The 12,827-nt window shown below is 39.6% G+C and overlaps 1 protein-coding gene across 1 annotated transcript in view; it reads right to left on the bottom strand.

Moving 5' to 3' along the window:
* CHR18 (chromatin remodeling factor18) overlaps positions 1-12,827 on the bottom strand; it is a 212,530-nt gene that overhangs the window by 67,723 nt on the left and 131,980 nt on the right. The window contains exon 18 of the mRNA XM_089984290.1: positions 7,944-8,000. Coding sequence (XP_089840416.1) covers positions 7,944-8,000 — 57 coding nt within the window. The remainder of the gene's footprint in view (positions 1-7,943; positions 8,001-12,827) is intronic.

The following is a 12,827-nucleotide window of genomic DNA, read 5'->3' on the forward strand; positions in this document are numbered from 1 at the left end:
CTTGTATATCACCCTTATTCTTATATAGAGGCACCAAAGTACTCTTCCTCCACTCATTAGGCATCTTATTTGTCGGCCAAATCTTGTTAAAAAGATTTGTCAACCATTCTAAACCTTTCTCTCCCAAGCATTTCCAAGGCTCGATAGGTATACCATCTGGGCCAACTGCCCTTCTTGATTTCATTTTCTTTAAAGCCTCTGCAATTTCTTTATTTCGAATCTTGCGCATGAAGTCACGATTCATCTCATGAAAAGGAATTGAAAAGTCTCCAAGATCCTGAGCATGACTTTCATTAAATAGCTTATCAAAAAAAAATTCCATCTCTACTTAATCTCCTCATCTTTGACTAAAACCCTTTGTGTTTCATCTTTGATACATCTAACCATACCCAGATCCCTCGATTTCCTATCTCTCATCTTTGCAAGCCTATAAATATCCTTTTCACCCTCTTTGGTATCCGACTTGTCATAAACCTCCTTATATACCTTATCTCTCGCGTTCCGAACTACTTTATTTAGCTTCCTTCTTTGCTATCATATACTTAGATTCTCATTATCACGATTTTTACTTAGATTTCTATAACACTCTCTTTTAACCTTAATAGCTAATTTGACATCCTCGTTCCACCACGATGTATCCTTACCTAGCGATGCACCGCCTTTAGACTCACCCAATACCTCCTTAGCCACCTTTCTCATGCCACCCGCTATCTTATTCCACATAGATTCTAAATCCTCCTCGAGACACCAATCAACTTCCATAACTACCCGCTCTACAAACATTCCTTGTTTAGCTTCTTTCAGTGCCCACCACTTAATTCTAGGATCTATCATATGTCTATCCCTTTTTGCGGTATTGTCTAATTCTAAGATCTAAATAAAGACTCTATGTTGTGTAGCTACACTTTCTCCCGGTACAACCTTACAATCGATGCAACAACCCCCATCTCTCTTTCTAAGTAGGAAAAAATCTATCTGACTCGTATTAACCCCACTTTTAAATGTTACTAGGTGAGACTCCCTGTTCCTAAACCAAGTGTTTGCTAAGATCATATCATAGGACAAACCAAAATCTAAAATCCTTTCTCCACTTTTGTTTATTTCTCCTATACCATAGCCCCTATGGATACTCTCAAATACATCCCTACTAATGCCTACATGCCCATTAAGGTCACCGCCGATGAAAAGCCTTTCTCCATAAGATATCCCTTATACTACTCCATCTAAATCTTCCCAAAATTGACGCTTAATGGAACCATCTAAACCTACTTGAGGTGCATAAACACTAATAATATTAATAATATTCGTACCTAATACTAATTTAATAAGTAAAATCCTATCACCCTTCCTACGGACCTCAACTACATTATCTATAAACTCACGACTCATAACAATCCCTACTCCATTCCTATTCCTATTTATTCCTGTATACCAAATCTTATATCCCCAAGGTTCTATCCCCAAGCTGCTTGTTAAGACCAAGGTTTTAAAACCCGTGACTCGGAACTCGACTCGTTCTTTATTGACTCGTGACTCGACGGGTCAACTCGGTGACTCGGACCGGGTTTTGTTAACTTTTGATTTTAAAAGAAAAACAATATATAAATTGTCAGTCCATGGGAAAGATGTATTATTCAGTGCAAGAGTGATTCATCACGCCAACACCTTCATAGCCCTTGGGAACTACATGAACCCAATGGCACTGGTATCATGTGTGATTATGGATTGATGTCACTTGGATCATGCAATATAAAGAGAATGGCAGGTCGAGTTAAGAGATTCATTATTTTGGACAAACAAAGAACACATAATGGATTTGGACATATTTTTTGCACTGTGCATCACCTTGAAAGAATTCAAACAGCTATTAGCAGCTCGAAAGAAGATAGAATAAAATTTTCAATGCCTAAGATTAGAGGTTAGGAAAAGTGAAATTGTTGCAGGCCTTAGATTCATGATGCCCAGCTCTTAAATAAAAAAGATTCCAATTAGACAAAGGGCAGAGACAGATGATGTTGGTAAAATGGTCCAGAAGCTGCACCAAATGCTACAGACTGGGGAAAAGTATCACTGTATAAGATAAACTATCATTTACAAGAACATAAAGTGGAAAACTAGAAGTTGCCTTGGACCTCTAGTGGTCCACGAAAGGGTGGTGATGGGGAAATGTTAGTTATAGAGGCAGAGTTTTTATGAAGTTGTATCATCATGTATGTAAAGTAATATGTGATATTCAGATAAGGAATTCTTTGGTCCTAACTCTCCAATCTCCATGTGTCTTGAAAGAAATCCCTGCTTTTAGATGCATAGAATTCTTTGTTAATTGGGTTTATAGACTAGAATGCTTTGTTGTTTGATTTATATACTATAACAATTATTTGTTCAAAAAGATCTTTCCTGACAGTCCATGGGAAAGATGTATTATTCAGTACAAAAGTGAATATGTGTGTGTGAAATACCCAAAAAATCAAATTTCAAACATCCCAGAACTCGCCCGAGTCAGGCCGAGTCAAGCCGAGTCAGGCCGAGTCAAGCTGAGTTTGTCCGAGTCAAGCCGAATCTGGCCGAGTCAGCAGTCGAGTTTTCGCAGCCCGAGTTAAGCTTGCCAGGTTGACTCGCTGGAGGGCCGAGCTGAGCCGAGTCACCGAGTTGACTCGGCGAGTTTTAAAACACTGGTTAAGACGATGCTCAAATGCATATTTAGCGGCTTAGTAAATTGATGATTCAAGTGCATATTAAGGGCCATAACTTTTGATGTTAAAATGCATATTTACGGAAATATCCAAAATGCTCATTAAGTTGTATATCAGCTAAAACCTAATGGTAGGTTGTGGTAACTTTGAAAAAAAAAACTAATGATGTAGAATGATGATCTGGTAACCGAACCTACAGGTCGGTTTGTTGTAGACATATGAGTGTCGAGTCAGGGCGTTACATGTGCGATTATGCAGGATCTCACTTAGCAAAGATGCATATACCTTTAGAAAACACATGCTTATGAATAGTCTATTTGCATATTGATAAGGCATTGCGTGTAGGCATATAGAATATGTGATTCTTTGTTATTGCTTTGGTTTTGGCGTGGAATGCATCGATGGCTTAAATGGACCATCACCGACCTAGAGAGTCGTGAGCTGGGTTGTTTTTCATATATGTTATATCGCATCACCTAAACCACACAGGTTAGTACTGCACACTACTACACTGTTCTGTTTATCCTCACGAGCTGGAGTCACGTAAGGGTTCTCGCAGGGGTAGATGTGAGCTTTTACCTTTACTCTTGCATATGGTGTTGCAAAGCTTAAAGAATTGATTTTTAACAACAAATGATAATAATTAAGAACAGTATAATATACGTTCTGGGATGTCCCAGCTGGAGAATGGGGATCTTATAGATCTGGTCTTGGGGAGACTATGAGAATACAAAAACTTTGTTGCTTTATTTTGTCTCATAAACCCGATATTGAGGTTTTTTCTCCTGACCACAGTTTTAAGGAGAGTCCGCCACTTGACCTGGAGGTGGTGTATTCGACACAGTTGTTGTTTTGGTATACCAAGAAAGTGGCACTTGTGGGCGTGGGGTGTCCCTAGTATCCCCGACATTAGATGTGGTCTAATGTTCCGATGGATGGTGTTGTTTCCTGATATCGATCGAGGGCTAAGTTTAAAACTCAATAAATAAATCATAACTTGTGTGCTAAGCAGAGTTACCAGTCGAGGAAGCGGGAGAGGGAAGCGATACGAGAAGCGGGAGCGGGAAGCGAGGCACTTTCAAAATTTTAAAAAGCGGGGAAGCGCAGGACCACTTAAAAGAAAATTCCGAACCGTCTCGAAAACGACCTAGGAAGCGAACCGGAAGCGACCTAGGAAGTGAACCGGAAGCGACCTAGGAAGCGAACCGGAAGCGAGGGGAAGCGAAAAAAAATGAAAAAAATGGGGAAGCGAGGGGGAAGCGTGGGGGAAGCGCGCTTCCCATTTATGGGAAGCGTGTTTCCCATAAAAGGGGGACGCGCTTCCCATAAAAGGGAAGCGCGCTTCCAAAAAAGGGGGACGCTTCCCCTCACGCTTCGGAAGCGCGACGTTTCGCGCTTCCGAAGCGCGCTTCGGGGAAGCGCGCTTCCCCATTTGCCTAGGCGCTTCCGGTAACTCTGGTGCTAAGCTACCTTGGAAACCTAACTTGACCTCAGAGATTGTACGGGTTTGGTGTCGCGGGCAATGGTAATTAAAAAAAGGAACTTAAAGTTGTATGCATTTAATTGGGCATGCATAAGGAAAAGAGAACTTAAATGAAAGATAATAAGAAGATTCATGCATTACAGCATGCATCTTTCAGCTATGCATTAGATCATACATATTCTAATTGTTTCCTCAATCATTACATGATGGTGAGTGTATGATGTTTCATTCCTAATGCTTGTTAAAGATTTGTTACTTGTTCTGCATTAATGCTTTTTGCATGCCCAGCACTTATAATTGTTGCATGGAAAATTCCTTAAATGTTATAAATTATCATATTTGCATTTCCCTAAAAATAATGCATGAACCTTGAAATTATGTTGTGAATTCACATGGAAATTAGAATATATAAATATTTTTACGTGACTGGTTTAAAGGTACCGGATCATCCTGAGTGGGTTGTGCAATTAGTATGAAACGACTGGATAAGATAAGATAAACATGAATTAGAACATTTTAGGTAAACAGTTCAAATCCGCGTGGTTGGTTGGAGGTGTCAGTGCAAATCCCCTTGTGATGTTTTTTTAAGGACGTTTCAACTTACTATAATAAATAATTTTTTTGAAGGGGGGAGGGGAAAGACGTTTCAACTTCCCCAATAAAGACGTGTTCGGGGAGGCGTACATGGAAGGGGCTGGACGAATTCCCAAATGGTAAACTCAATAATGGTTAATGGAAGGTGGAGGGGCCTCTTGAATTTTGAACATGGAAGAGGGGTAACCATAAAGCAAATAATGAGGGAAGTTAGAGAAAATCTTGCCAAAGGAGAAAGGGGGCGATTTTGGAAGTTATTAAGCACCCACTAAAACAGTGGGCTGGAGATTTGGGTTGAGTTTCAAAAATCAAAACTACACTACGTGGGGGAGGGAAATCAAAATGGTAGAGAAGAGAGAAACATTGGACGTCTCTCTCTCTCTCTCTCTCTCTCTCTCTCTCTCTCTCTCTCTCTCTCTCTCTCTCTCTCTCTCTCTCTCTCTCTCTCTCTCAGTGAGTGTAGACTCCATTGCTGAGGTGGTGTGCCGCTCCGCGAAGAAGAAGCGTTGCCTTGTTCGCTCAGAACTCCAACAAGAGGTAAGGGGCATTAGATTCTTATGTTTGTGCATGATGCCATAGTGTACTCATATACTGCATACCATCGGAATATGTATGAAAATACATATATTCCATCCTCACATAAACTTTTGAAACCAGACCTATAGAATCTTTACATTGATCTATACAAAAAAAAATATGGAGGAAAGTGTAGTTGTGAACCATGGTGTATATAAGATATGTGGATCAAGGTGTGAGGGTCTGCAAAGTTATAAACATGGTTCAAACATGAACCTGCGTATTCATGTATAGCTGATTTCAAATCAGGTATACACGTGTAAAAAAAAAAGTGGTAAAATGAATCTGCCAATATTCTTGAAAAAAAAATCTAGAATTAATGATGTGCACATACATGTACTCACGAATAAATAATTTGTATATGTTGGCACCCTTACAATTTATTTTCAGTCATATACTCAAATGATGAATCTACATATGCTGGTATGCTAAAAACTTGTTACAGCATGTAACTCCAGCATATACCTATTTTGGAGACTGTATAGGAAACACGTTAAATTTTTTTTTGGTTATAAAGGAACACATTCACACATATTCAAGAGGTTCATACAGAATAATATGAATCTTTTGTTTTAGGGATGAAGCTAGATGTCATGCTTACTGATTTGGTGCACATAGTAAATTTCCTTAAATAGGTCTGGACGGACAGATGTATTTAGATGTCACAAATTTGCTTATATGGTTTGCAAACATGCAACTGGATTATGTAATGAAACATGTTATTTTCTAGGTATGAAAGTATGTACACGATTAATATTTTTGCAAATCCGTGCTTGATAAAACCGTGACTCAAGTGAAGAGGTAGTTCCCTATGCTACATTAACCTTTGTTCTAATTTGGACATTGTTCCAGGAAATGCAAAAAAAAAAATTGCAATGTGAACATGATAGAAAATATGTCAGCAAGTACACGTCTCATTATGTTCAGACGTTGCAAGTTCAATTTCCATGTTATCGTTGTATAATGGGCAGGGGTCCGCCTAACCCCAGCTTGCCGTTCAAATATATATATATATATATATATATATATATATAATGTGATTGGGCAGCGGTCGGTTTGACCCCAGCCTCATTTCGGTTACACCCATGACCGCGAACCTGGTCGACCCTATTGGTCGACTTATTCCAGGCCTGCTGTAGGTTATCTCACAACCCCCTGTTGATCATCATCAATAGGGCAGCTTGTTGCATGCTTTGATAGGCGGAAACAGTGGCGCAGGCCACTGTGGTGTTGATCGGTCGACCCATAGAGGTCTACCGCGATCTGCTGAACCAAAGGTGGCGCTACACCATTGACTTGGGTGCAGCAAGGTTGAAAAAAAAAACCCTCTTCAAGTGCTCATTGGGCCTTCACACATAGGTGGCAGATGGGCTCCTCAACGAAAGCTAGCGTCGGTTAGCATGCTTACTGATTTGCAGTTTCACAATTAAACAGTTCTTTCATAATGCATCTCTTTACTTTTAGCATGCTTTAGAACTTGGAGCAGTGAGATTTAGATTTTGCCGATGTTGAAATTGTCGGGTAAGTTTTATACATGTTACTGTTGTTGTTTAGTTTCTTTTACTTGTTTCTGTATATTCTGAAAATCATACACGGCACCCACATCACATACTTGACACAGGATATACCTCGAGAAAATTTACAGTATTTCCTACTTAGACAGTTGTAGTCTAATTACTATAAATTTACCAATCTTCAGGTGATGAGTAGAGTTTATCAGTGACTGCGGGATGAGGCTTCAATAGAGATTTTGGATTTACTGTTCCCGGACAGCTTGATTTCATTTTTAGAACATGTCATTAAAACTCTGATGTTATTATTCATTGATAATGAAATGAAATAAATGTGTTGGTTTGTTCTCCACTATAATATTCCGAAATGTTTAACCTTATAGTATTACTTGTTTCTGCTGTTATATATATAAAAAAAATCCTCAAAATTTAGGCTAAAATTTCGAAGCGTTACAAAGATGGGGACAGCTATTTTGAGATGGAGATGGAGGGAAAAATTTTGGGATGGGGAGGGGGTGGAGACCGGTCTACCGCCATCCCTATTGCCAGCTATGTCACAGGGACAGTCCATTTTGACTGTCATTCCATATCCCTTTGTACACAATTGAAAACTTCAATCAAAATGGTTGTATCCCCATATCTTCAACTGTATCCATGTGACATACCCTGTCAGGTTGCACAACATATTAGAGATGGGAAAATCATTTGCTTACGCAAGACAACAGATAAAGTCATGTGACTCTCTCTGTCCAAAGTACTTTCATACTAACTGAAAGAGTACACATCAAATATTGTCAAGGTAACCCTTACCTTGTTAGACTATTTGAACAACAAACCTCTTTATCCACTTCCTCTCATATTCCCCTAATCAATCTTGTAAATCAAATTCAACTTTATATTGACCTAGTTGATGAGAAAAGCTAATTGTGCACTTCAAATTACATGAGATTATCACTGACAGTAGGGTCAAATGATTCATATCAAGCAAACCAAAAATTTAACTGGCCTTGTGTTTAGAAGAAAAATAATGAGAAAGATGACTTTGGAAGTAGTCATCACTCACTGTTTTTTTGTAAATGAGCTTACCTCTTGGAATAGAGCACGGATTTGCTTCATTTCTTTCTGATCCAAATCCAGGAAAACCTGAAAAAACAAGCAAAAATAGTTATTGGGAAAAAAATCTGTTTTAAGGCACTTGAAAATGTATAATAGGAAGATGAGAATACCTAATTTGACCACTATTGGCATGGACTTCACTAACTAACAAGTGGCTGACCAAATATATAGTAATCAAATGATGCACCCACAGCATTTATCAAGTGATGACAATGTTTTTCATCAATCAAAGCTCATCTGAAGTACAGAGACCCACCATTCTTAGCATTATATAAAAGAACTGCAGATCATTTGTTTCTACCAATATTCAGCTGAATATGTTATGTTAACATCAACAAAATATTGAGAAGTTGCCTCCCAAAGATGAAATACATAAAGTTGTCATTATGGCACAAATCACAAAGTTTAAATGCCTAAGTGCTGGATTACATCAAAGAAAAAGATCTTGCTTTTCACAACCCATATAATGTGGTGATCCAGAAACAGATTTCAATTAGATGAAACAGTTTCAGATTTTCAACATGATTTTGTTCACATAATTGAAATTACTTAAGTTTCTTTGACGTTCACATCATAGTCATAGAACTCATTCACGGGAACTTTTATTCACAAGAAAAATCTCCTAAAAATTTTTACAAATTTGGGGAAGTAAACAAAAAATGTCAGCTACATTTGTAATTTAAAATACAATAAAAAGATAAAATATAAAATGAAATAATGAAATAACAAAATGCAATAGTATATGAAATGAAATAATAAAAACCTAATTATTGAGATTGTAATTAGTTGCTCACTGGGCATTATAGCTCATTAGTGGATTATTATTGTTTCAGATTGACAATTTTTTGATAGAGATAGCAAAGGTTTTGAAAGACGCTCAGAGGATACTACGACGAGGATATCAACCACAGAGCCAAGCATCTTAGTCTACAGTTAGGTCATTAGTCTGTTAGTTTGTGTAATGAAAAATCTTGTAATTCTCAGAACAACATTTTGACTTGTACTAGAAATTGTAATGAAAATTGAGTTAATAGATAGAGTTGTACAAGTGCTCTATAAATGTTCATTTGTTTATTTCTTTTGCAAGGCGCTGTTAGGTTTAATAAAAATCTAAAGACAAAAATGAATGCAAGAGTCACACCCTAAGAACAGACCAATTATGAGCTGGCCCAAGACACCAACTCTACCAACATAGAGACAATTACTTTGCTGGCTCCCATGAGACTCTTTTTCCCATTTCCATCTCTTTATGGCTCATTTCTCATACTTCTTCCTGGATTTGTGCAATGCCCCCAAAATCCCGGACTTGTAACTTTTTAGGAAAATTTTGAAAAGCTTTGTAATCGATCCTTTTTCAGAGTTTAAAATGGCAGTTCAGCGAAAATTGGTATTTGAAATAACAAGTCAACGGACGCATTACATATGAACCTTCCTTTCCACAACAGATTTGTGACAATGCACATTCATTGAAACCAAACAGATTCAAAACAAGGTTTTAAATAATTGAAGTTTATACGAAAAGTGGAATTTCAAAGAAACCCTTATACCAAATTACAAAAATGTCCTCAAGAGAGAAACATCAGGGAAAGAGTCTCATTTTAATATCATTACGCCATCGTGTCATCGCTTGTCGTACCGACATAATCAACACTTGTACCTATGAAATGGGTTAGACTTACAAAAATCTGATAAGTGCATAGATATCAAAAATTCATAGTAAAACTAACATGTATGTTGTTCCTTTCGTGATGTACAGTTCAAAATAAGCAAAATGAGCATAATAATCTTGTTTCGATATTAACTATCCTGAGAGTATGCACAGGAGAACGTAAAAAGTAAAAACAATTGAGACTGCTCGAGGGTTTGTTATTTTATGTATTTTGATACCCCGGACAATTAGCTGAGTTTGTTCCCAAGGGGATGGCTAGTGACCAAGAGAGAATTCCCCAGAGGCATTCGTAGCAAGAGATGCATACAACTTTTGCAGAAATCCATGGGATCTAACACTTAAGATAATTTTTTATAGTTTTGTCCCCTAACTCCTATCAAAGGTGTGTAGATTAAGAAAAATAACCTCTCTCTCTCTCTCTCTCTCTCTCTCTCTCTCTCTCTCTCTCTCTCTCTCTCTCTCTCTCTCTCTCTCTGTGTGTAACGTCCCAAAATTTCAAACTTGCAAACCTTTCAGAAAGGCAAGCTGACAACTTTGGGCGCGTTAGCTAAAAGAACCAAAGCGCACAACCCATGCTACTTGCAAACACTTGGAAAAACCACTTTCATTTAAGAAATTCTCCAAATAGTACAAAATTCGGATATCCCAAGGAAAATCCATTACAAAACCTCAAACATCCAGGATGCGAGCTAAGAGCAGAAAGAAGAAAGTCTTGGAGTCATCTTGCTATCGCGCCATCGCCTGTGGTGTACCTAATCATCATATATACCCATAGAATGGATTAGTTTCGCAAAAAACTAGTAGGTGCACAAAAGAGACTACAGGAAACTGAATTATGTACATTTAATTCAGTAGGTTACGCCGTTTAAAGCAGATATACAGTTAAACAAGTAAGCAATGCAAGCAGGTACATAGTGCAAACGCGTAAGTACTACAAGCAAATAAGTAGTGCAAGCGAATAGGTAGTGCAACGAGTAAGTAGTGCAAGCGAGTCAGTAGTGCAAGCGAATCAGTAGTGCAAGCGAGTCTCACAACCCAACAACCAATGTGAACAGACTTTATGTTTCGATATTACTGACATGCGGGTACGCGAAGCGAATCAGTAGTGCAAGCGAGTCTCACGACCCAACAACCAATGTGAACATACTTTATGTTTCGATATTACTGGCCTGCGGGTACGCGCAGGTAAAACGTAGAAACAACTGAGACTAGTTCGGGCATCTGTTATTCTATGTATTTTCAATAACCCGAATAGCTAGTTGAGTCCGCTCCAAAGGGGACGGCTTTAGCCGAGAGAGGATTCCCCAGAGGCTGAAAAGCAGTGCCACGGATGCATCCAACTTCTGCACAAGTGTTGAGCTAACTATTGTAGCCCCTTTCCCCTAACTCAAATGACTGAGGAGGTCAGATCATTGGTCGTAGGGTGGTTGTTAACAACCTTCCATTGGAGTTTTTGTATCGCTTTATCCTCTCCCTTGAGAGACAACAAGAAACGAATGGGTGTGTTAGGGGTTGTTTAACTAACGGCTTATTCTATGTTGTGGTCTTTAACTCACTAGAGCATCTTGCCTGTGAAGGCGAATGTGAGGCCATTTTATGTGATTACAGCATTGTGCATTTAGCACTATTCAAGGTCGCACGACTGTCTCATCCGATCATCGCAGTACTAGACGTGTTGTGCACGACTACAAGTACTCTAGGATGAAGGGGGTATAGTTCCTCAATAGAAGCCTCGACAGGAGTGTTTCACAAAAATATAATGTTTATCAACTTTACTTTATCTTTTTGAACAGCAGTACCTTGTGCCAACATTATGCATGCGATTTTCTAGAATTTCATCCGCTATCGGGGTATCTATATGCCTCGCATGACTCGATACCGGCCTCGATAGACGGGATACAGGTTTCTCAACATAACCTCTGCTAAGTAGTTCGCTCGAACCCAAACTCGTCTGCAGGACTGCATACTCGAAGAGTCAGGATCCTTGCAAGGTATCCCTCTCCTTAGATGAGGATGTAACGCTAGCTCCCAACTCAACCCTCGGCGCAAAAGAGAGAGTGGTAAATGCCCCTTGCATCCTCCACGAGGATGCCTTTAAAGCATACGCAAAGAGCAAGAACCTGCACGTCATCTGCAATAGAAAGGCAATACCAACACATATGCAAAAGCAAGAGCGTGATGACAAGCTAAAGGCGGTAAGCAGAAGTGCAACACTAAACCTTGACGTGATGTGTGACGGCAAGTAAAAACGGTAAGCAGGAGTGCAACGCAAGATCTCGATGCGATGCACGACGGCAAGTAAAGACTGATAAAAGGTAAAGGGCAAGGATCGCGAAACTGCGTCCTTAGTGAAGTGCATACTTGTATAAATATATATATTTGTATATATATATATATATATATATATTTTTATTTATTTATTTAATGATCATTTTTAGTTTAATTGAACTTAATTCAATTATCGAAGTCTTCCGTGCAATCTTCCCTTACCTTGGAGAGTTACGAGCATGTTGGCGTCTGCGGATATACACGATTGACGGCTTGGGTCGCGGAGCGCGAGTGGGATCCATTGTAGCTGCAAATAAGCGACATTAACATGCAACCCAGACAAAAGCAAAAGCAAGGAGAAGACTCGACTTCTCTGATACATAGGGTTGGGGCCAACCGTCCCAATTGACTCGTAAAAAGGATGGGGCAGGGCCAAATGACCCTTGCCACCAAAAGAACAGGTGCAGGGGCCATTGGCCCCCGCTGGTTATTTTTAAAAAGACAGGGGCCTTCGGCCCCTGTTGGAAATCTTAAAAGAAAAAGAAAAGCAGGGGACCATCAGCCCCTGCTGGAAAAGTACAAAGGCAAGGGTCGATGGCCCCTGCTGGAACAACAAAAAGGGCAGGGGCCGATGGCCCCTGCTGGAATAGCAACAACAAAAAAAAGGGCAGGGGTCGATGGCCCCTGCCAGGAAAATGAGCAACGAGAGAGAGACGCAAGGACCAAAAGCCCCTGTCGATTCGCTTAACAGGGAAACGAGACAGGGACCAAAGGCCCCAGTCGGTTTCCTTAGAGGAACAGGAGGCAGGGAGGGGTCTCGACCCCCCCCCCCCTGGTAGAGACAAAAGGGCAGGCAGGGGCCCCAAACCCCCTGTCGGAACCCTCCTCACAGGCGACAGGGTTTTCCCCCTGCCGAC

This window comes from Nuphar pumila, chromosome 13, assembly GCF_984573655.1.
Source record: "Nuphar pumila chromosome 13, dmNupPumi1.hap1.1, whole genome shotgun sequence".
NCBI classification, from domain to species: domain Eukaryota; kingdom Viridiplantae; phylum Streptophyta; class Magnoliopsida; order Nymphaeales; family Nymphaeaceae; genus Nuphar; species Nuphar pumila.